The 24,001-nt window shown below is 43.4% G+C and overlaps 3 protein-coding genes and 1 pseudogene across 3 annotated transcripts in view; 1 reads left to right on the top strand and 3 right to left on the bottom strand.

Annotated features, from left to right (window-relative positions):
- Positions 1 to 14,013, bottom strand: part of LOC101555017 (UDP-glucuronosyltransferase 1A9) — a 122,551-nt gene extending 108,538 nt beyond the window's left edge. Inside the window, exon 1 of the mRNA XM_055120542.1 lies at positions 13,159 to 14,013. Coding sequence (XP_054976517.1) covers positions 13,159 to 14,013 — 855 coding nt within the window. The remainder of the gene's footprint in view (positions 1 to 13,158) is intronic.
- LOC129399599 (UDP-glucuronosyltransferase 1A10-like) lies at positions 4,546 to 5,475 on the bottom strand. Its single transcript, XM_055119861.1, has one exon. It carries the CDS (start codon positions 5,473 to 5,475, stop codon positions 4,546 to 4,548), a length of 930 nt encoding a protein of 309 aa, XP_054975836.1.
- Positions 14,014 to 18,386: 4,373 nt separating the features above from the next.
- On the top strand, positions 18,387 to 18,912 carry LOC129400135 (proline-rich protein 3-like; annotated as a pseudogene).
- Positions 18,913 to 21,797: 2,885 nt separating this feature from the next.
- On the bottom strand, positions 21,798 to 23,725 carry LOC129399884 (UDP-glucuronosyltransferase 1A9-like). Its single transcript, XM_055121285.1, has 2 exons — positions 22,863 to 23,725; positions 21,798 to 21,842 (listed from the first exon to the last, which is right to left on the bottom strand). The coding sequence occupies exons 1-2, from the start codon at positions 23,715 to 23,717 to the stop codon at positions 21,798 to 21,800; spliced, it is 900 nt and encodes a 299-aa protein (XP_054977260.1). The 5' UTR covers positions 23,718 to 23,725.
- Between the last annotated feature and the right edge of the window lie 276 nt (positions 23,726 to 24,001).

Raw genomic sequence — 24,001 nt, 5'->3', positions numbered from 1 at the left:
ACACAGGGGTGAGGCCTGAGCACCACTGGATGTGACCCAAAACAAAAACAAAAGAAAATTAAAAGGAAAGAAGTCAAGAGGGGAAGCACAACAGGTCAACAACAACAATTCCATGAAGGGCAGTTCCAGGGCCTTGGGGACAGCTGTGGTGTAGAGGTGAGGTATATCTGTAGGCCAGATCAGAGAGAAGGAGACATAAATCACAATCCAACTTAAAGATGTGCCTGCCGAGGAGACAGGCTCAGGGGTGGGAGGGATCCTGGACACACTGGTGGGGGGAAGTTGACATTGGTGGTGGTATTGTATTGGTCCTGAAACACTGCATGCCTTTAACTCATGTATGAATGACTTTGCAAAGCAAGGTGCCATCATAAAAACTAATCAGAATCGTCTATGTGCAAAAATAAAAGTGGACTACCTAGAAAAACACCACATTTTTTTAATCTGACAAACTTTAAGACTGAAGTTTGTAAGGCTGGAAGGAAGTTATCTCGAATGGACATTGTAACAGCTAACAGAAATCTATTCCAGATGAACTCCCAGGACCAGCAGCTTCATTAGTGAATTAGACAATATTTTCAGAGAAGCATGATTCATCTTGCTCCAACTCTTTTAAAAAATTGTAAAGGGAGAACTCTCTAGAACACATTTTATATCATCTATGACTCTGATCTATAAGCCAAAAAAGGACAGCAGAAAGAAAAATATAGATCAATATCTCTGATAAAGAGTAACGCTGAAATCTTGGAAGCTGAGGTCCAAGAATACTTCATGGCCAGTGGGCTCATCTCAGGAATGCAAAGATGGTTCAGTAGAATAAATTAATGTCATTTGCCACATCAACCAATAGCACAGCAGGTAGGGCATTAGCCTTGCATGCGGTCGACCCCGGTTTGATTCTTGGTCCCTCTTGGAGAGCCCGGCAAGCTACCAAGAGTATCCCGCCTGCATGGTAGAGCCTGGCAAGATACACGTGGCCTATTTGATATGCCAAAAACAGTAACAACAAGTCTCACAATGGAGATGTTACTGGTGCCCATTTCAGCAAATTGATGAAAAACGGGATGCCAGTGCTACCACATCAACCAAAAAACAGATACCCACCACCTGATCTTATCACTACATCTCCCGAGATTTAACATCCATCTGAATAAATTGGAAATAGAACAAACATACCTCAACAAAATAAAGGTCATGTGTGATAAACCCACAGTTGAATCATACTCTAGGATGAAAAATGAAAACCTCTCCCTCTAAGATCCAAAACAAGACTGTGTGTCTCTCCACTCACACCAGTATTTTTATTCACAGCTCTCGAAGTTCTAATCAAAACCATTATGTAATCAAACAGGAATTCAAACTAGAAAAGAATTAAACTACCTCTGAGGAAAATAAACGTCAGTCCGTATGTCCAAAAGGCTAACTTAAGCAGGTCTACGCCAGACAGAGGAGATGCCGGGACAGCCAATTCTGGGGGACGTGGCTTTCAGTACCTTGGAAGGCAATCCGGGATGATGACCACTGTCTCGGGCCTCTTCTTTGCTCAGGTTTGCCAGAACAAAACACCTTTATTTCCTGTCGGCTTGCAAGAAACAAGCCCCCTTCTGTGGGCAGAAGGCAGAGCTGGGAAGAGCAAAGGTTTTCCAGGAGTCCTGTCTCCTGATCCCAGCGGCAGATCTCTGGGACCAGGCGAGGCGACCAACACTCTTGTCCACCCCAGGACTGAGGGCACGCCCAAGGCATGGCACTCCAGGTAAGAAAAAGGCTGAGGAATGAGTGTGTGTTCGTCTGTTTCTCCAGGCAGCAAGAGGCACCACCAGCCAAGCCAAGATGACAAAGACAAGTGCGCAAGGGTGGAACTTGACCTGGGTGATTCTATGAAAAACTGTCACCCAGTTCCCAGAGGTCACAGGTGTGTCTGGTTAGATAAACCGGCCACAGCAGGACACCCAGAGTGCCACACCCTGCACCCAGCCCCGGGCACAAAGGAAGACGCAGCCGGGTTGGGTAGTTCTCACTTTGAAGGTATATGCCCAAAAGCATGTCGGGTGAGGGGCCGGCTCTTACCAAACCCACTGACCCTCGAAGCAGGAACCTCCACGGTTCAAAAGAAATAAATGATTCTCTGGAGTAACACACCCCCTGTTTCCTCTGCATTTACCTGCTAGGGATCTGTCCCGAGTCGTACCACTCTATTCTCCAGATCTTGTCTGGTACACAGGACAAACGCAATGCAAAGTGGCTGTACCAGCAAGTTTGTGGGAGCAAAAAGTGTGGAAAACTAGTTTTCTTGAATCATTCAATATTGTCAAAGCAATCTGTCCACTTCATCAAAATGTAAAAATGGGTTACTTTTTTTTTTTTGTTATTTTCTTTTTCAACCAGCTTCACTGCTTCTCAGATTCTGGCCTTCTAAGACAAGACCAAGATTATGGACATATATTAATATAAAGTCTCTATGTTTAGTACAATATTGACTATGAAAGAGAAATATGGAACGTGGGAATGTGGCTCAGCGTCAGCCTCAAGCATGTGGGACCAAGAGTTTGGCCTGAATCAAGTTTCCACACCCGTGAATGTTATGTCCCACACTGCCAGGGGAAGTATGGCGGCACAAGAAATGCCACCACTGCACACCCCAACCACGAGTGAGCCCTGCAGCCAAGGACTGAGTCATTGCAGCAAAGGACAGGCAAGGAAGATGGTACAAGGTAACATAAGTGAAAATATAATTACAGGGGCAGGAGCAAAAGCACAGCATGTATGTGTTTGCCGTGCTTGCTGCTGACCTGGGTTCGATCCCCTGAGCACCACCAGGAGTGATTTCTGAGTGCGGAGCAAGGAGCAATTCCGGAGCATCCCCAAAAAGTGTAATTACATAAAAGGTTTTAAAAATGAAAAGGACAGTACCATGAGAACCATCACTCATCCCAATGCACCATTGTGACAAGCTGATGGTCACTGTCTAATTTCTATGACCCCAAATCAATGGCTCCATATCCTTTGCACTGAGGTCTGAAGCAGCGTCTTCAAGAATAAGTTATTCACCTACTCCGACCTGTCCAACAAGTGTCATTGTACATAAAGTTGATTATCATCCCTTCTAACTCACTGTATTTTTAAATAATTATACTAAACTGTGCTCATGCCTCTTAGCCATAATTATATTTATTTCAGAGAGTACGCTACCTGGCTATGATGGTTGCTGAACTGAGACATGACTTGTGCCAGTGCTAGTACGTGAGGGTTTGTTAAGAGTCTTGAATTTCAAACTATATTTTCTCACAAAGATGATTAGTTAATCATCATAATTCTTTTTGTGTGTGAGATATTGTGTATTTTTTAAAAATTAGCAGAGGCTCTTCTTTATTTTTATTTTTGCATTTTGGGTCACACCCGGCCATGCACATGAATTACTCCTGGCTCTGAACTCAGGAATTACTCCTGGCAGTGCTCAGAGGACAATATGGGATGCTGGGAATCGAACCCGGGTCGGCCTCCAGCAAGGCAAACGTCCTACCTGCTGTGCTAACACTCTAGCCCCAATATTATGTATTTTTATACAGAAAAAGTTTATCACAAAGAGAAACATAAGCAGTTGTTTAAAGCTTAATAAATGGAATATTGCTAGCACCACAGCATTCCTATTTGTCTTGTTCACCATGCTAACCATCATCTTTCTCCTTCCTAAGATGAGCCTTTACACTTATGTCATTACACTTTCTTTACATTACACTGTCTTTACACTTATGTCATCATTTTCTTGCATTTCTTTACATGCAATAATGCTAATTCTTGATGCAACCCCATGAGAAAAGATGTCTGGAGTTTAACATAAATTTTCTTCCCATGGGCTGGAGCGATTGCACAGCGGGGAGGGCGTTGGCCTTGCATGCGGACAATCCAGGTTCCATTCACAGTATCCCATATGGTCCCCCGAGCACTGCCAGGAGTAATTCCTGAGTGTAGAGCCAGGAGTAACCCCTAAGCTCTGGGTGTGACCGAAAAAGCAAAAAAAGAAAAAAATTCTTCTTGTGACTCTTACGAAAAATAATTTTGCTTTAGCATTAAAAATATAGAGGGAAAGCATAAATACCCAGCAATATGGTCATCAAAATAAATGCAGGTACAATCCTGGCAAGCTCCCCGTGACATGTTCGATATGCCAAAAACAGTAACAAGTGTCACAAGTGCCCGCTCGAGCCAATCGATGAACAACGGGATGACAGTGCTACAGAGCTACATCCAAAGTGGAGGATATTCTGAGATTTGCTATGCAACACAAATTGAGGAAAGAGGCAGAGATCTCTAGGAATACATTCCCATAGGGGGTGCCATTGGGTTAGTAATAAGAAAGTATCACTGCTTACAGGGACTTTCAGTACCAAACGTAGAACAGAAAAAGAAGCTTAGAACTGCTATTCAGACCATCTATAGGGCACATCCACCTGAGGAGAGCAGCTTAATGCACCATTCTAGTGCACAATTTAACTATCACATAGCAGTCTTTCACTCGCAGACAAACGGCAAATGCAACAAAAGAAACTACTGAGCCCAATTCAGTAAGAAACTCAGAATCCAGGACAGATTCTCCCTCCAGTGCTCCGGCGCAGGGCCTACCTCTGTCAGGGGCTTTCCCGCATGGCAGTTGATGCCTCCGATGAAGACCATGTTGGGCATCACGGGCCTGGGATAGTCCAACACAAAATCAGTCCGTAACAGCCAGATGGACGCTTGACTGTAGAGGTCATAGGGGGTGATGGTGGTCTGGAAAATCTCAGAGGCAACATCTGTAGCCACTTTCAGAAAATAGCGGCAAAATAAATGCTCCTGCACGTGGAAGAGGAGATTCCACACTCGTTCCGGGAATGTCATGGTATCCGAGAGAGCTAGGAGTCCTCTAGGGACATAAGATAGGGGACTCGGGCACTGAGTCCCTTCATCCTGATAATGGCAAAATACCCCTCTGGTGAAGACCACAGAAGGGAGGGACAGGTACTTGGCTATTATTAGACCACACATGTCAAAAGGATCTAGGAACACCGCGTCGAAAGAAGTCTCTTTCAAGTATCTTATTAACTTTCTGTCGTCAAACACACTTTTACAATGAGAGAAAAAATACTCAAAAAATTGGGTGGGTGTAGCCATCATCATTGAAAGGAAATTTTGATCTCGAATTTTCCATTGAACATCAACATACCTCTTGAATTCACGATTCACATCTTCCAGAGAGTAAGAGAGCGAGTAGGTCTTGACTGTGACGTTGAATGATTTTTTCAGTTGCCAACTCACCTCTGGCATGACCACCACTATCTCGTGCCCTCGCTGGACCAGCTGCTCCACCACTGAGCTCATGGTGAACCAGTGGCTGCCATCCATGGGCACCACCAGCAGCCTGCCTGCCTCGGTGGGGCTGGGTGCCAGCAGGAGACAGACACTCAGGGGAAGGAAAGTGGCCAACACCGTGGGAGCCATCGGGAAACACAACCAGAGCAGGGTGCTGCCGATTCTGAGCTTGTCACAGTTTATCAAAGAAACCCGGGCACAGGTCCTGCCCAGAAAAGGGCGTGCACTCACGCAATTCGGGAAGTGATAATAATGCATGGAAAGATTAATGCGCTTTGATTCCTGCTTGCATGTGCCAGATAAGCCAAGTTTCTGCTCTTTGATTGGTCAAAGATCAAGTTCTGGACTCCATGGCCTCTTTGAACTGAATTATTAAGCAATGCTTTGAGACCCCCAGAACTCAGAGACATCAAAAGGAGAGCCAGGGGGCTGCAGCAATAGCACAGTGGGTAGGGCGTTTGCCTTGCACACGGCCAACCCAGGTTTGATTCCCAGCATCCCATATAGTCCCCTAGGACCGCCAGGAGTAATTCCTGAGTGCAAAGCCAGGAGTAACCCCTGTGCATGGCTGGCTGTGACCCAAAAGCAAAAAAAAAAAATAAATAAAGGAAAGCCAGTTTAATTAACCTGGGAGATTTTAATCAACCAAAGAAAAATTTTTATTTTATTCTCACACAACCAAACATTGCTCAGATTTAGAAGGCATTTATGTTTCAGCTGAACCTCCTAAGCCTTTAGCACTGACATCCTGAGCAAGAAAAATTGCCCTTCCCTGGGCTTGGCAATGTCAGCGTTACTGCTCATATTGGTTCATTCGAAACACTCCGAGTCCACGAGTTGCTAAAACAGGATCGGCAATACACCTTCACGGGCCGTTCTGGCCAGGTGATGAGCTGACTCATCTACTTGAATTCCTCTCCCTCCATGTCTCAGACACCTGCCTGGGCTTGTCAGAGGCACCTGCAAGTACTTTTATACACAGTTTTGGAAGCTTTCGTCAGAATCATTGCGCAATAAAACAGAATAAAAGGAATGCAAACTAGAAAAAAATGAAAACCGTATTGAAGATGACATGACTGTAAAAAGAAAACCCTAAGTCCATGAAAAAAAATGTTTAATAATTACTGATTTCAGTAAAATTACAAGATACTAAATCAATATATTAAAATTGGTTGCATCAACCAAAATATCCAAAAGGAGAGAGAGAACTGTTGCGTGAACGTTCGTGCAATCGGAGGCGCTGAGATAGGAACGCGAAGAAATGCATTGATTGGAGGACTAAGGCTCGCTCTGGCTCTTAGCAAAGGCAGAGGGCCTCGTGGACCTCCTTTTGTTGATCATGGTAGCTCTAAAGGACGCAATATAGTGACATCACCAAAGGCATCAAAAAATGTTACAGGGAGAACATTGAGACAATGGAAACATATTGTTTCCTTGTATGGGTAGGCCTATAGCCTCGGGAAAAGAATACAGAACTCAGAAGGAAAAGATACAAAACCGAAACTGAAACCTTCTACAGGCACCTGGATTTACATCCCAAAGACAAAGCTGGGCCTGCACCTGAAATCTACAATTTACAATATCAAAGGTCAGGCCTGGCTAACACCATCTGCATATCAAAGACCAGCCAGGCTTCTGTGAGAGAAGGAAAAACTGCTCTTTTCAGTATTCTGAAATTATTTTTCTGAAGGCAGTTTGAAGGGGGAAAATGTTCAGCTTCATCCAAACCAGTCAGGACACATGAGAAATCTCGCCCATTTTCATGGGTCCCTATGTTCCTGTCCGTAGTACGGTACAGTATACATGGGCTCGCCCTGATAGCTCAGTCCAGCCCCAACAGAGAACAAAAGGGAATATCCTGCCACAGAGGCGGGGGGGGGGGGGGGGGGGGGGGTTAGGGAGAGGGGTGGGCATACTGGGATCATTTGTAGTGGAGAATGGGCAATGGTGGAGGGATAGGTAACGGATCATTGTATGACTGAAACGCAAACACGAATGTTTATAAGTATGTAACAGTAGAACCTCATGGTGATTCACTAATAAAAAACTTGAAAAAAAACTGGTTGCATCTGCAGACATGAACAATGAGTGGGAGGGAAAGAAGGATAACAAACACAATATCATTTACAATTATACCGGAAAGAGATCAAATAAAACTGAGCAAAAACCAGAATAAGGAGATGAAAGACTTGTGCACTGAAAACTATGACAGCATTTGGGGGAAGGGGAGAGAAGACTAACAAATAAAGAGAGAGCCCCAGATCTTCAGGATGTGGAAGGATGAACATGATTAAGATGGCTATTTTAGCCAAAGCCATCTAGTGATTCAATGGATCCCTTCTATAAGCACCGGTGATGTTTTCAAGGACAATGACTGAACAATACTAATATTTTTATGTAACCACAAAAGATCCCCAAATAAATAAAAGGAATTCTGAGGTACAAGAAAATAGAGGCTTAAGCTTCCTCATTTTGAACTACTGTAAAAAGCATTAATACTACAGTGTGATAGTGGAATGAAAACAGACATTCATATAATATAAGAGAAAAGGGGAAAATTAGCTAAAGAGGAGTTGGAGTGATATTACAGCAAGGAGGACACTTGCCTTGCATGCAGCTGACTCAGTTCAATTCCCAGAATCCCATGCGGTCCTACAAGCACTGCCAGGAGTAGCTCCTGAGTGTAGAGCTCCTGAGCGTTCAGTAACCCCTGAACATCACCAGGTCTGACCCAAAAACGAAGACAAAATAAAAAATAAAACACTACTCTAAAGAAATGAACTGCATCAAATTGAAAAAATGTTACACAGGCAAAAACAACAACAATAAGAACCAAACACCCTACCATTCAAAGCGAAGAGCACCCTGGCACTCGGGAGAAGATTGGGAGACTCACAAATTAATCTCAGGAGAGCTCTACTAGCTGCAGAGATAACTCCAGATCCTGTGCCAGGCTGATATCATATCCGGGGCAGCCTGGAGGGCGATGGGTAGTGGGACTCATCCACCCCACAGCCGAAAACCTCCAGAATCAATTGCCATCATGCTCACAGCCAGTATCCACAGACTCAGAGGAGTCTCATCCATGAGTGAAACTGTGGAAAACATAGGTATGCGGGGTTTTGTGACTGAAATCGCCAGGCTTTCACAGAGCCGGGATCGGTAACCTCCCCACATCTCCCTGTTATTCTGGGTGCCTGGCAGCCACGTCAAAAAACCTGCCTCTGGCGCCAATTTAGCTCATTAATGGCCATAATCCAGAGACTCACAAAGAAATCTTGGAAGAGATCAACAAACTGCAGAAATGGCTCTGGACCCAAAAGTCACCATCCAGTTGAAAATTTAACTAAGCTGAAACACTCTGTGTGAAATTTGAGAATTTCTGGAGCAACACCTCATACTCTACACCATTCATGTACCAGGAGTAGCACAGCACATTGGGTGGAGTGTAAAGTAGAAGGCACTGATGTCCGTTTATCAATGTGTAAAAGCATGCTAGTAAATCTCAAATACAAGGGCTTAAAGGTTCCAGGCTGAGATACAACGATTTTCACAGTTTCTTCTAAGGAAATTTTTTAACCTTTTTTTGAGAATTATTCTTAGCTACAATACAAAATTAATTATTTAGGGAATGCTATTGGGGAAGCCCTGGGTAGTGGTGGGGAAAATTCAAAATATTGATGGTGGAAAGGTGTAATGGCGGTGGAATTGATGTTGGAATATTAAATGTATATAGTTATTGTGAACAAATTTATTTTTAACAATTTTATTAAAATTTTAAAAGGTGGGGCCGGAGCGATAGCACAGAGGTTAGGGCGTTTGCCTTGCACGCGGCCGACCGGGTTCGATCCCCGGCATCCCATATGGTCCCCCTAGCACTGCCAGGAGTAATTTTTGAGTGCAAAGCCAGGAGTAACCCCTGAGCATCGCTGGGTGTGACCCAAAAAGCAGAAAAAAAAAATTTAAAAGGTGGGCTGGAGTGATAGTACAGTGGGTAGGGCATTTTCCTAGCATGCAGCCAAACTGAGTTGGATTCACAGCATCCCATATAGTCTCCCGAGCACTTCTAAGAGTAATTCCTGAGTACATGAACCAGGGGTGACCCCATCAAACAAACAAAAAAAAATCAAAAATAAAAATGACCCAGAAAAGTGTAAAAAGGAGAACTCTTTGGCATTTTTTTTCTTTTTGGGTCACACCCAGCGATGTTCAGGGGTTACTCCTGGCTTTGCACTCAAAAATTACTCCTGGCAGTGCTTGGGGGACCATATGGGATGCCGGGGATTGAACCCGGGTCGGCCCCGAGCAAGGCAAACTCCCTACCCGCTGTGCTATCGCTCCGGCCCCCACTCTTTGGCATTTTAAAAGTCATATGGGGACTCACAGTTAAAGTGAAGAAAGATCTAATGCATAACAAAAAAAAGGTGAGTGAAAACTGTGTATATAAACTGAACACTCCGAAATGTCCATCTCCAAAAAGACACAAAAAATGAACAATGCAGAGGCCCCTACTATTAGAAAAATATATCGCAAAAGTACAATATCACCTTAAACTTATAAAAATAAGAATACAATAAATTCTAAATGTAAACTAACGCATTCGAAAGGAGTAAAGAGGTACAAACTCTGGAAATAGCATGGAGGCTCCTTATCAATGAACCTAAAAGGAACTGGACACACTCAACAGACTGGAGCAAAGACTTGGTATGAGGGAGCCCTGGGTTCAATTCGGTCTTCCCTGACCCACTGAGCACTGCTGGGAGCAACAGTGAGCCAGAAATAGCCATCAAGCCCCGCTGAGTGCCCTCCCCACCAAAAAGAGATAAAATACCATATGATCCCAGAATGCCATTGCTAGACATTTATGGGAAGGAGATGAAATAAATCATTTCTATAGTGTATCTGCATAGAGATGTTCATGGCAGCATTCGTCACAATACACGAGACACAGACTCGATGGAAATGTTCTTGGATTGATGATGGATAAAGCAGCTGTAGTAGAATTTTCTCTTGTAAACAATGTTGACTAACAACAACGAAATATTTATGAAAGAGACTCTGTGGTTTTCCCCAGTGAAGCACAACACTGTCATCAAAAGTGAGGAAAGAATGCTCATGGGATCAACCCAAAGTTGGTCAAGGCAACACTTACTCCACAGTTTTCTTCCAGCCTAGCCCATAGTTTTGTGCTTTTTTTTATTTTGCAAGTTTCTTTATTTTTCCCTCTGTCCCATGTAGGAGAAACACCATGCAGTGATTATTTTGAACTTACTGACTGATTTCATTTAGCATCCAAAACAGATAACCTGTAGCTTTCCAACACTATAAATTCAACATCATGGGAACTTCCTCAGCTGTAATCACACTTAAAACATAAACTGCCACTAAGCCAAATTCCAGAAGTTGCATAACTGAAACTTCTCAAAATTGGGTAGGTTATGCAAACCAAGGACAAATTCCCAAGTTTACGTCTAAAAGAGTCTCAGGAAAAAGATAGCTGCAGAGCATTTGCAGCCTGGATGAAATTCTGAAGAAAAAATTAACATTATGTCAAAACTGAGAAAAAACAGAAGAAAACACAAACCAATAATTTTCAACTCTCAGTCCGGCCACAAGTATCAGTTCACAGAAATCTTCTAGGTATCAAAGAAAGGGGATTGTTATTGTATACCTGGTACTTCGGCATCAGGGAATGGTACTGCTAGAAATAGTGGTCTCCAAAACTCATTATTGTGCAAAACAGTTAATATATGCTACTTTGTGATTCATTAACTACTTCTTTTTTTCCCCTAATGCCTAGATGTCAGAAGGTTGAAATCCACAGGTAAAACCTTTACTGAACGCTATGTAATAAACATACCATTAGAATTATGATATTTGTGGGTTTTTTTTTTTTTGCTTTTTGGGTCACACCTGGCTATGCACAGGGGTTACTCCTGGCTCTGCACTCAGGAATCACTCCTTGTGGTGCTCAGGGGACCTTATGGGATGCTGGGAATTGAACCCGGGTGACCACGTGCAAGGGAAACTTCCTACCCGCTGTGCTATCGCTCCAGCCCCCTAGAATATGATATTTGTGATAAATATATCATCATAATGATGTTACGTGACTTTCCCCTAGGTCTTTGTATGGCTGCTTTCTCAGGACAACAGGGCGCTTAATTAGAGTCCAATCCACTGCTAGGTGAGCCTCATCCAGAAATTAATCTGTTGAAAACTTCAGGTATGCGGGTTTTGTGACAGAAATCTCAGGCTTTCGTGGAGTTGCAGATGAGCTGCTTCCTCCACCTCCCTGGAATTTCTGGAAGCCCTGGTAGACATATACACACCCGAAAGCTGCCACCTAGTTAAAAACTTAACTCCATACTTATCATCCATTATAAATCTAGAGCTTTCTGGAGCATGCAGCCACACTTGTGGCCACGCAATACCCCAAACTCTACAAGACTGATAAAACAGGAGTAGCATACAAGATTGGATAAGATGTAATGTAGAAGGCATCAAATCTTGATAACAAGATTTTAACACAGAAGGCTTAGCCTGTAACAACAGATTTAGTGACCTCTTACATAAGGACTTAATACCTCTACGGTGAGATACAACAATCGTCGCTTACTTTCTTCTAAGAAAATACTTTTTATCATTCCTTTAGCAAATTATATATAACAGGTAATATAATATAAAAAATTACTTAGCAAAAAAAACAAATTATTGAGAGCCTGTTTTGGGGCAGTATTAAGGGGTGGTTGGGAAAATTGGAAATAATAGAGGTGAGAAGGTGCAAAGGTGGTGGGATTGGGTTGCAATATTGAATGTCTGTAACAAATCATCATGAACAGCCTTGTAAAATAAATATAATGACTCTTGGGAAAAATAATTTTTCAAAAAGGAATGATAGGAAGGCCATGAGAGTCATCTTTTGTCCCAATGTACCATGAGACGAGCTGGCATTGATTGAACATCTTGATTCCTGAAACTAAGAGCTAATAGCTATTAGCAAAAGTAATAGATCCGTTTAGGTTTTACACGGGGTCTCAAAGGAATCTACCAAAAATTTCCAAGCCACATTCTCCTCTGATACAGAAGTGGGATCTTTTGTATATGAACTTTATCATCATCCTCTCTATATTTTTCAATTTTACAGGGATTTCTGTAAAATATTTTCATGCCCTTTGGTGAAATCATGAATTTGAGTAGCTTCTCTCTACATTTCAATGGGCTTCGGAGAAACAATAACTTTGAATATTTTGGTTGCCAGTATAATAAATGAGGGTTTGAATATCAGCTAGATCAATTTATTGAAACTGATTAGTTTCAAAACTATAAATCTTGACATGATCAATTCAGAAAGATGTCTTATGTTTAGCATACACCCACTCTTCCTGCTATATGGTTCTGAGGGAAGTTGCTGCACTTTGAAGAAATACAAAAAGGTATATAAGTATAAATACCTAGCAGGACGGGTTAGTTTAATTAATTCTAGTCATTCAAAACGGAGAACATTGTGCAATCTTTTTGATGCAACACAAATCACATGACTTGAATTCAATTCCACAATGAGAGCCAGAAAGTTTCAGTTCAGGGAATTTCACTGTTGACAATGGTTTCCAGAACTTTAAAAAACATAGGAGTTGAAAAAAGACTTTGTGCCTGATCTATAAACCAACTCTACAATACAATTTATGATCAGAATAGCAATTTCACGTTTTTTACATGTACAATTGAATGGTCACAGAAAATTTCATCACTTAGAGAGAGAAGTGCAGCATGGATGGCCGGATTCTCCCTCCTCTGCTCAGGCGGGGGACTTACCTCTGTCAGGGGCTTTCCCTCATGGCAGTTGATGCCTCCGATGAAGACCATGTTGGGCATCACGGGCCTGGGATAGTCCAACACAAAATCAGTCCGTAACAGCCAGATGGACACGTGGCTGTGGAGGTCATAGGGGGTGATGGTGGTCTGCAAAATCTCAGAGGCAACATCTGTAGCCACTTTCAGAAAATGGTGGCAAAATAAATGTTCTTCTACGTGGAAGAGGAGATTTCGCACTCGCTCCCAGAAAGTCATGGTGTCCGAGAAAGCTAAGAATTCTCTAGGGACATAAGACAGGGGACTCGGGCACTGAGTCCCTTCATCCTGAAAATGGCAAAATGCTCCCCTAGTGAAGACCACAGAAGGGAGAGACAGGTACTTGGCTATAATCAGACCACACATGTCAAAAGGATCTAGGAACACCGCGTTGAAAGAAGTCTCTTCCAAGTATCTCACTAGCTTCCTGTCGTCGAACACGCTCTTACAGTGTGAGAAAAAGTAATCAAAAATTTTGCTGGATGAACCCATCAAAAGAGAAAGCAAACTCTTTTCCCGAATTTTCCATTGATAGTCAGCAAAAATCTTGAATTCATGATTCAAATCCTCCAGAGAGTAAGAGAGCGAGTAGGTTTTGGCCGTAAAATTCAAAGATTTCTTCAGATGCCAACTCACCTCTGGCATGACCACCACTAACTCGTGCCCTCTGTGGATCAGCTGCTCCACCACTGACCTCATGGTGAACCAGTGGCTGCCATCCATGGGCACCACCAGCAGCCTGCCCGCCTCGGTGGGGCCGGGTACCAGCAGGAGACAGACACTCAGGGGAAGGAGAGCGGCCAACACCGTGGGAGCCATCGGGAAACACAGCCAGAGCAGGGAGCTGCCGATTCTGAGCTTGTCACAGTTTGTTTAAGAAACCTGGGCACAGGTCCTGCCCAGGAGAGGGTGTGCACTCATGCACTCAATGAAGAGATTATAAATTATAGAAAGATTAACATGCTTTGATTTCTGTTTGCATGTCCCTGATTAAACGAGTTTCCACTCTGATTGGTCAAAGATCATGTTCTGGACTCCATGCCCTCTTTGCGCTGAACTATTAAGCAATGTTCGAGACCCCAGGAACTCAGAGACACCACTGGAAAGTCAGTTTAATTAACCTGATAGTTTCAAAACAACCCGCAACAATGTTTGGATTTATCATCAGACGGTCACAGATTGCCCAGATGTAGAAGGCATTCATACTTCATGTTTCATCTACAGCCTTGGAGCCCGTTAGCACTGGCGAGATGAGGAAGAAAATATCCCTTCACTGGCTTACTGCTCCTGTTGGCTCATTCCAAACTCTGAATCCAGGAGAAGCTAAAACAGGATCAGCAAAGCCTCTCTATGGCCGTCCTGGCCAGGTGATGAGCTGACTCATCGCCTGAATTGTTTCCTTCCGTACCTGTAATGCACACAAGGTGCTCACTGGCCTAGGGCTTGTCAGAAACACCTGCCAGTACTTTTATAAACAGTTTGGGAAGTCTAGTCAGAACCACTATAGAATAAACAGGATAAAAGAAATCCAAACTAACACTGCATCCAGTGGAGAAGGTAGTTGGGCTAGAGAAGGGACTATTAAGTCAATGTTGGTGGGAAAGATCATTCGGAATGGGAGGTATGTGCTGAAACCAGACAAAGGATCATACATGATGGCCCCTAGTATCTGTGTTGCAAAAAAATACTGCCCAATTATAGAGAGGGTTAGAATGAAAGTAAGAAGGAATGTGCGTGCCACAGGTAGGGGTGGATCGTGGTGGGAGGAAGCAACACTGGGACATTGGTTGTGGAAAATGCATACTGGGTGTTCCATCACTGTATGACTGAAATTCAGTCATGAAAGTTTTTTAGCTGTATCTCGCAGTGATTCAACTAAAAAGTTAAATTAAATTTTGCTTTTTTTTTTTTTTCTTTTTGGGTCACACCTGGCAATGCACAGGGGTTACTCCTGGATCATGCACCCAGGAATTACTCCTGGCAGGTGCTCAGGGGACCATATGGGATGCTGGGAACCGAACCCGGGTGGGCCGCATGGAAGGCAAACGCCCTACCCGCTGTGCTATCGCTCCAGCCCCTAAATTAAATTTTGAAAAGGAACTTTCAATGAGATTATAAAAGTCTAAAATGTTAGTAAATATAAAAACTTAATTTGTGAATCAAAAAGAAGAGATTCCAAACTGAAAAATGAAAACTACAGGTTTGGAAGATGACATGATTATGTAAATAGAAAACCCTATGTCCATAAAAAAAACTACTAGATTACTGATTTCAACAAAATGATGATATTAAATTAATATATAAAAATTGGTTGCAGGACCAGAGCCATGCGGCCGACCCGGGTTTGATCCACGACATCCCATATGGTCCACCCAGCACTGCCTTGGGTAATTAAGTGTGCAAGCGAGGAGTAATCCCTGAGTGATAATGGGTGTGACCCAAAAAGTAAGAAAAAAAAAAAGATTCTAAAATAAAACTTTGATTGCATATCCACATATAAACAATGAGACAGAAGAAAGTAAAATAACAAATGCGACAACCACAATGCCGTTTACAATCATTCCAGAGAGAGATCAAAGAAAATCTAAGCACATCTGCATCACTAATCATCAGAGAGATGCAGATCAAAACAACTTTGAGATACCACCTCACACCACAGAGACTAGCACACATCCAAAAGAACAAAAGCAACCGCTGTTGAAGAGGATGTGGGGAGAAAGGGACCCTTCTTCACTGCTGGTGGGAATGCCGACTGGTTCAGCCCTTCTGGAAAACAATTTGGACGACTCTCAAAAAATTAGATATTGAATTCCCATTTGACCCAGCAATACCACTGCTGGGAATATATCCCAGAGAGGCAAAGAAGTACAATCGAAACAACATCTGCACATGTATGTTCATCGCAGCACTGTTTACAATAGCCAGAATCTGGAAAAAACCCGAATGCCCCAGAATGGATGACTGGTTGAGGAAACTTTGGTACATCTATACAATGGAATACTATGCAGCTGTTAGAAAAAAGGAGGTCAAGAATTTTGTAGTCAAGTGGATGGGCATGAAAAGTTTCATGCTGAGTGAAATGAGTCAGAAAGAGAGAGACAGACATAGAAAGATTGCACTCATCTATGGTATATAGAATAACAGAGTGGGAGACTAACACCCAAGAACTGTAGAAATAAGTACCAGGAGGTTGACTCCATGGCTTCGAGGCTGGCCTCACGTTCCGGGGAAAGGTCAACTCAGAGAAGCGATCACCAACTACATTGTAGTCGAAGGCCATGTGGGGGAAGGGAGTTGCGGGCTGAATGAGGGCTAGAGACTGAGCACAGCAGCCACTCAACACCTTTATTGCAAACCACAACAGCTAATTAGAGAGAGAGAACAGAAGGGAATGCCTTGCCACAGTGGCAGGGTGGGGTGGGGGGGAGATGGGATTGGGGAGGGTGGGAGGGACACTGGGTTTACGGGTGGTGGAGAATGGGCACTGGTGAAGGGATGGGTTCCCAAACTTTGTATGAGGGAAGTATAAGCACAAAAGTGTATAAATCTGTAACTGTACCCTCACGGTGATTCTCTAATTAAAAATAAATAAATTTAAAAAAAAATAAAAATAAAAAAAAATAAAAATACTTATTTGGGAAAAAAAAAAAAAAGAAAATCTAAGCACAAACCAGAAAAAAGAGATGAAAGATTTGTGCACTAAAAACTAACACATCATGTAGATGGGTAGGGCAGAGAAGACATATAAATAGAAAATGTCAGGTATTCATTGCTTGAAAGAATGAACAGGATTAAAATAGCATCTCAGTTAAAGCCATCTACTGATTCACTGAATCCTTTTTGTAGGCAGAAAACGTGTAATCACAAAATGAATACAAAACTGTGGCACTCTTTTGCTGCCCAAAACAAAGACCAAAGAACTGCAGTAAAGAAATGAACTGCTCCAAATTCAAAAGATTTTGTGTGACAACAACAAACAAACCCAATTACCATCTAAAGCAAAGAGCATCCTGGTGCCCTAGAGTAGATATTGGCACTCCAAGAGGACTCAGAGTTAAACTGAAGAAAGAACTAATACATACACATGCATGCTCACGCACACACACACACACACACACACACAAAACACACACCAACAAACCAAAAATAGATAAATAAGTAACTGAGCTTAACACTTAGAAACGCCTATCTCCACCCCCCCAAAAAAAACACAGACCAATGAACAATTCACTGAACCCTATTATTAGGAAAATACACGACAAAAGTACAGTAATATATCACTTTGGACTTATAAACGAAGGATACAATAAATTCTAAACGTAAGCTCATGCACTCAAAATGAGTAAAGATCACACATGAGTGCCGTCTTACGGTACCGAGGTGTTGGTGTACAACATACCATAATATCAGGCCTAGCTAGGCTTGGATGTAAATATCGTTTTTCTCTTCTCTTACTTTAACTGACTGTACTTCCTTGTGTGTAACTGACTTTAATACTGTTTCCATTGACTAAGTTAATTTGCATATTCTGCCTATGTGGCTGAATATCATCGGTTCTAAACATCAACCAAGTTAATAAATGGGGGCTGAACAGGCTACTCTCTGGCAGACCACAGCACAAAAAACCCCGGAGACAGTTATGTGATCCTCCAATAAAACGTTTATTTCTTTTGCTTGCATATCTTAAATGCCTCACACTGTCTAGCTAAACCTTACTGCAACATTGTTGCAACACCCAGGTAATGTGGAACTTTGTGGCCTTGGGCTCTGGGCTCAAGGGACCAGGAGCAGAGATCCTCTGCCCACTTTCCCAGTCTCTGGCGACCCAGGGGTCACGCCCATAAGCCACCTCCTGTCACTGCCAGATAATCCCGTCATCTGCCACTGTCCAGAACACACGGCTGCTTCTCCCGAAAGGGAGCATAACATGAGGCCCCCATAACCATGCCACCTGACTCTGGGCCAGGCTGTTTCACATGGGCATACCAGAGGAGGGGCGTGAGAGCCATCCCCGCCCCAAGGGGCCCAACTCGGCAGCCAAAGACCTCCACAACGCAACCGCCCCCATGCTCAAGGCCGCTCCCCTCGCGCTGAAGAGTTCAGTCTCACATATGAGCAAACATATTCCTGGACTCTGCGGCCACAGAAGCGGCCGTGTCACACATCACAAAACACTCCCTACCCTTAATCCCACTGCAGCCATTGCTGCAACCACAATGCCGCAGCGAAAGAAGCAGATTCAGCTACAGCCCCCGCATCAACAGCCCCAATGCCAGACAGGAGGAGCCTGGAGACAGGAAGATGGAAGTCTCATCCCTCTTCATAGAGGTCCTCCAGAACCGAGAGGACCAAGAATTCCACCACTGCTGAGTCTCCCACCTCCCCTCCCCCCCGGACAGGGGTCCAATTCGAGGGGCCCTAGGTCCCAGGTCTACCCCATGTGGCCGTGGTTGGTGGGGAGTCAATGCTGAACCTCCTTTTCCTGGACCAGGCCATGAGGGTCCCTCCTGGGGTGGCTTTCACAAAGAGCAGAGAAACCCTCAAAGGCTCAAAAGTTGGTCTCCTATCAAGAATACCTGCCTGCCTAAGTTTGGACCTCAAGTTATGGAAGACAAATCCGGCCGTTCGGTCTGCTGGCACTTTGCCAAAGAGGGCCATTGCCGTTACGAGGACCTATGTGCCTTCTACCACCCAGGCATCAATGGACCTCCTCTTTGAGACTGCACCTTCCATACAGGCGGGAAGGAGCCCACTGTGACCTGGCGGGCATATATTTCCCTGTGACCCTGTGATGGCTAGTGTGAGGCTGTTTCACCTGCCACCCTCAATCAGTGACAACCACCCCAGTCCACCAACTGGGGTCCATTTGTTTTATCACTGGTACACTGCTCGTCTGATCCAGCCTTGAGAGACTCGCCAGGGGACCCCACCTTTGCTCCCTTCGACCACCTCCTGGATCCCATCACCGAGTGCCTGCTGAACTGGAAACCTCTTTGGTGCTGTTTCTTGCACATCTGTCCACACGGTTCCCAGGATCGCCCTCGATTCCTGAGAGCCCTGGAGCATTTTCTTACCCTTCCTCCTTCCAGCTGCTTGTTAAAGGCCTTTTAATGTGACCCTCCTTCTCCCCCCTGTCCTCAAGTGCTCTGTGAACTCACCAGGTTATCTCGCCTAGGGCAAGTCTGGCTGACTGGGACAGAGTCACTCCCTGGAAGGTCAGTTTTCCCCACTTTCGGATTTTGCAGTTTTGTTGTCAGTAGCATGATTCCCTACCACTGTGGTCTGTGATCACTGTGCTTTGTGAAACTCTGTGAATCAATTGCCATCATGCTCACAGCCAATATCCACAGACTCAGACGAGTCTCATCCATGAGTGAAACTGCTGAAAAGCATAGATATGCAGGGTTTTGTGACTGAAATCGCCAGGCTTTCAGAGTCAGGATGGGCAACCTCCCCACATCTCCCTGTTCTTCTGGGTGCATGGCAGACACGTCAAAAAACTGCCTCTGGCACCATGATAGCTCATTAACAGCCATAATCCAGAGACTCACAAAGAAATCTTGGAAGAGATCAATAAACTGTAGAGATGACTCTGGACCCCAAAGTCGCCATACAGTTGAAAATTAAACTTGAGCTGTATCACTCTGAGTGAAACGTGAGAATTCCTAGAGCAGCATCTCATACTCTACACCATTGATGTACCAGTACCACAGCGCATTGGGTGGGGTGTAAAGTAGAAAGCAACTGATGTCCATTTATCAATGCGTAGAAGTATGCTAGTAAATCTCATATACACGGGCTTAATGCTTCCAGGCTGAGATACAACAATCTTCACACAGTTTCTTCACACAGGAAATTATTTGATCATTTTTGAAAATTATTAATAACTAACAATACAAAATTAATTATTTAGGGACTTCTATTGGGGAAGCCCTGGGTAGTGGTGGGGAAAATTCAAAATATTGATGGTGGAAAGGTGTAATGGCGGTGGAATTGGTGTTGGAATATTAAATGTATATAGTTATTGAGAACAAATTTATTTTTAACAATTTTATTAAAATTTTAAAAGATGGACTGGAGCGATAGTACAGTGGGTAGGGCATTTTCCTTGCATGCAGCCAACCTGGGTTGGATTCACAGCATCCCATATGGTCTCCAAGTACTTCCAAGAGTAATTCCTGAGTGCATGAGCCAGGAGTGACCCCTTTGCAACACCAGATGTGATCCCCCTCAAAAAAAGCAAAAATAAAAATTACCAAAAGAAAAATTTGGGGCTGGAGAGATAGCACAGCGGGTAGGGCGTTTGCCTTACACGCGGCCGACCCGGGTTCAAATCCCAGCATCCCATATGGTCCCCTGAGCACGGCCAGGGGTAATTCCTGAGTGCAGAGCCAGGAGTAACCCCTGTGCATCGCCAGGTGTGACCCAAAAAGCAAAAAAAAAAAAAAAAAAAAAAAAATTTAAAAAGGAGAAGACTTTGGCACTTCAAGAGTCATATGGGGTCTCACAGTTAAAGTGAAAAAAGATCTAATGAATAACAAACAAAAAAGTGAGTAAAAAATAAGTATATGAGCTAAACATTCCAAAATGCCCATCTCCAAAAAAAAGACACACAAAATGAACAATGCACAGGCCCCAACTATTAGAAAAATATATCACAAAAGTACAATTTCACCTTCTATTTATAAATACATATACAATAAATTCAAAATGTAAACTAATGCATTCGAAAGGAGTAAAGAGGTACAAACTCTGGAAATAGCATGGAGGCTCCTTATCAATGAACCTAAAAGAAACTGGACACACTCAACAAACTGGAGCAAAGACTTGGTACGAGGGAGCCCTGGGTTCATTCCGGTCTTCCCTGACCCACTGAGCACTGCCGGGAGCAACACTGAGCCAGAAATAGCCATCAAGCCCCGCTGAGTGACCTCCCCACCAAAAAGAGATAAAATACCATATGATCCCAGAATGCCATTACTAGACATTTATGGGCAGGAGATGAAAAATATCATTTCTATCGCGTATCTGCATACAGTTGTTCATAGCAGCATACATCACAATACACAAAACACAGACTCGATGGAAATGTTCTTGGATTGATGATGGATAAAGCAGCTGTAGAGAATTTTCTCTTGTAAACCATGTTCACTAACAACAACAACGAAATATTTATGAAAGTTATTCTGTGGTTTTCCCCAACGGAACACAACACTGTCATAAAAAGAGAGAAAATCATGATCATGGGATCAATCGAAAGTTGGTCAAGGCAACACTTCACAGTTTTTGTTCAGCCTAGCCTATAGTTTTGCGCTTTTTTATTTTGCAAGTTTCTTTATTTTCCCTCTGTCCCATGTAGGAGAAACGCCATGCAGTGATTATTTTGAACTTACTGACTGATACCATTTAACATCCAAAACAGATAACCTGTAGCTTACCAACACTATAAATTCAACACCATGGGAACTTCCTCAGCTGTAATCACACTTAAAACATAAACCACCATTAAACCCAATTCCACAAAGTACATAACTGAAACTTCTCAAAATTGGATAGGTTATGCAAACCAAAGACAAATTCCCAAGTTTACGTCTAAAGGAGTCTCAGGAAAAAGATAGCTGCAGAGCATTTGCAGCCTGGGTGAAATTCTGAAGAGAAAATTAACATTAGGTCAAAACCCAGGAAAACAGAAGAAAACACAGACCAATAATTTTCAACTCTCAGTCCGGCCACAGGAATCAATTCACAGAAATCTACTTCTAGGTATCAAAGAAAGGGGATTGTTATTGTATACCTGGTACTTCCGGATCAGGGAATGCTACTGTTGGAAATAGTGATTTCTTAAACTCATTATTGTGATTCCAGAGACCCAAAGCTAATAGCTCCCTTTAGGTTTAACACGGGGTCTGAAATTAATCCACAAGAATTTCCAAGCGGCATTCTCCTCTGATACGGAAGTGGTTTTTTTTTTGTATAGGAATTTTATTATCATCCTTTCTATCTCTTTAAATTTTACAGGGATTACTGTAAACTATATTCATGCCATTTGGCGTAATCATGAATTTGAGTAGCTTCTCTCTACCTTTCAGTGGGCTTCGGAGACACAATGATTTCAAATATTTTGGTTGCCGGCATAATAAATGAGGGTTTGAACATCAACTAGATCAATTTATTGAAACTGATTACTTTCAAAACTGATAAATCTTGACATGATCAATTCAGAAAGATGTCTTATGTTTAGCATACACCCACTCTTCCTGCTATATGGTCCTGAAGGAAGTTGCTGCACTTTGAAGAAATACAAAAAACCTAGCAGGACAGGTTAGTGAAATTAATTCTAGTCATCGAAAACAGAGAACACTGTGCAATTTTTTCGATGTAACACAAATCACACTCTGAATGCAGTTCCATAATGAGAGCCAGGAAGTTCCAGTTCAGGGAATTTCACTGTTCATAATGGTCTCAGTACTTTACAAAACATAGGATTTGAAAAAAGACTTTGTGACTGATCTATAAACCAACTCTACAGTACAGCTATATAACCAGAATAGCAATTTCACATTTTTCACATGTACAATTAAACGATCACAGACAATTCCATCACTTAGAGAGAGAAGTGCAGCATGGATGGCCGGATTCTCCCTGCTCTGCTCAGGCAGGGGACTTACCTCTGTCAGGGGCTTTCCCGCATGGCAGTTGATGCCTCCAATGAAGACCATGTTGGGCATCACGGGCCTGGGATAGTCCAACACAAAATCAGTCCGTAACAGCCAGATGGACACGGGGCTGTGGAGGTCATAGGGGGTGATGGTGGTCTGCAAAATCTCAGAGGCAACATCTGTAGCCACTTTCAGAAAATGGTGGCAAAATAAATGTTCTTCTACGTGAAAGATGAGGTTCCGCACTCGCTCCCAGAAAGTCATGGTGTCCGAGAAAGCTAAGAGTCCTCTCGGGACATAAGACAGGGGACTCGGGCACTGAGTCCCTTCATCCAGATAATGGCAAAATCCTCCCCTGGTGAAGACCACAGAAGGGAGAGACAGGTACTTGGCTATAATCAGACCACACATGTCAAAAGGATCTAGGAACACCGCGTCGAAAGAAGTCTCTTCCAAGTACCTCACCAGCTTCCTGTCATCGAACACGCTCTTACAGTGTGAGAAAAAGTAATCAAAAATTTTGCTGGACGAGCCCGTAAAAAAAGAAAGCAAACTCTTTCCCCGAATTTTCCACTGATGGTCAGCAAAAATCTTGAATTCATGATTCAAATCCTCCAGAGAGTAAGAGAGCGAGTAGGTTTTGGCCGTAAAATTCAAAGATTTCTTCAGATGCCAACTCACCTCTGGCATGACCACCACTAACTCGTGCCCTCTGTGGATCAGCTGCTCCACCACTGACCTCATGGTGAACCAGTGGCTGCCATCCATGGGCACCACCAGCAGCCTGCCCGCCTCGGTGGGGCCGGGTACCAGCAGGAGACAGACACTCAGGGGAAGGAGAGCGGCCAACACCGTGGGAGCCATCGGGAAACACAGCCAGAGCAGGGAGCTGCCGATTCTGAGCTTGTCACAGTTTGTTTAAGAAACCCAGGCACAGGTCCTGCCCAGGTGAGGGCGTGAACTCATGCACTCAATGAAGAGATTATAAATTATAGAAAGATTAACATGCTTTGATTTCTGTTTGCATGTCCCTGATTAAACGAGTTTCCACTCTGATTGGTCAAAGATCATGTTCTGGACTCTATGCCCTCTTTGCGCTGAACTATTAAGCAATGTTCGAGACCCCAAGAACTCAGAGACACCACTGG

This window comes from Sorex araneus, chromosome X (genome assembly GCF_027595985.1).
Source record: "Sorex araneus isolate mSorAra2 chromosome X, mSorAra2.pri, whole genome shotgun sequence".
In the NCBI taxonomy this organism is placed as follows: Eukaryota; Metazoa; Chordata; class Mammalia; order Eulipotyphla; family Soricidae; genus Sorex; species Sorex araneus.
Note: the sequence above shows the minus strand (reverse complement) of the source record. Positions and strands in the feature narration are given on the sequence as shown.

Coding starts and splice junctions, on each gene's coding strand:
- LOC129399599 (XM_055119861.1), bottom strand. CDS start 5,475: ATGGCTCCCACGGTGTTGGCCACTTTCCTTCCCCTGAGTGTCTGTCTC.
- LOC129399884 (XM_055121285.1), bottom strand. CDS start 23,717: ATGGCTCCCACGGTGTTGGCCGCTCTCCTTCCCCTGAGTGTCTGTCTC. Junction 21,843..22,862: donor CGGGAAAGCCCCTGACAGAG/GTAAGTCCCCTG, acceptor TTTTCTCTTCAG/AATTTCACCCAGGCTGCAAA.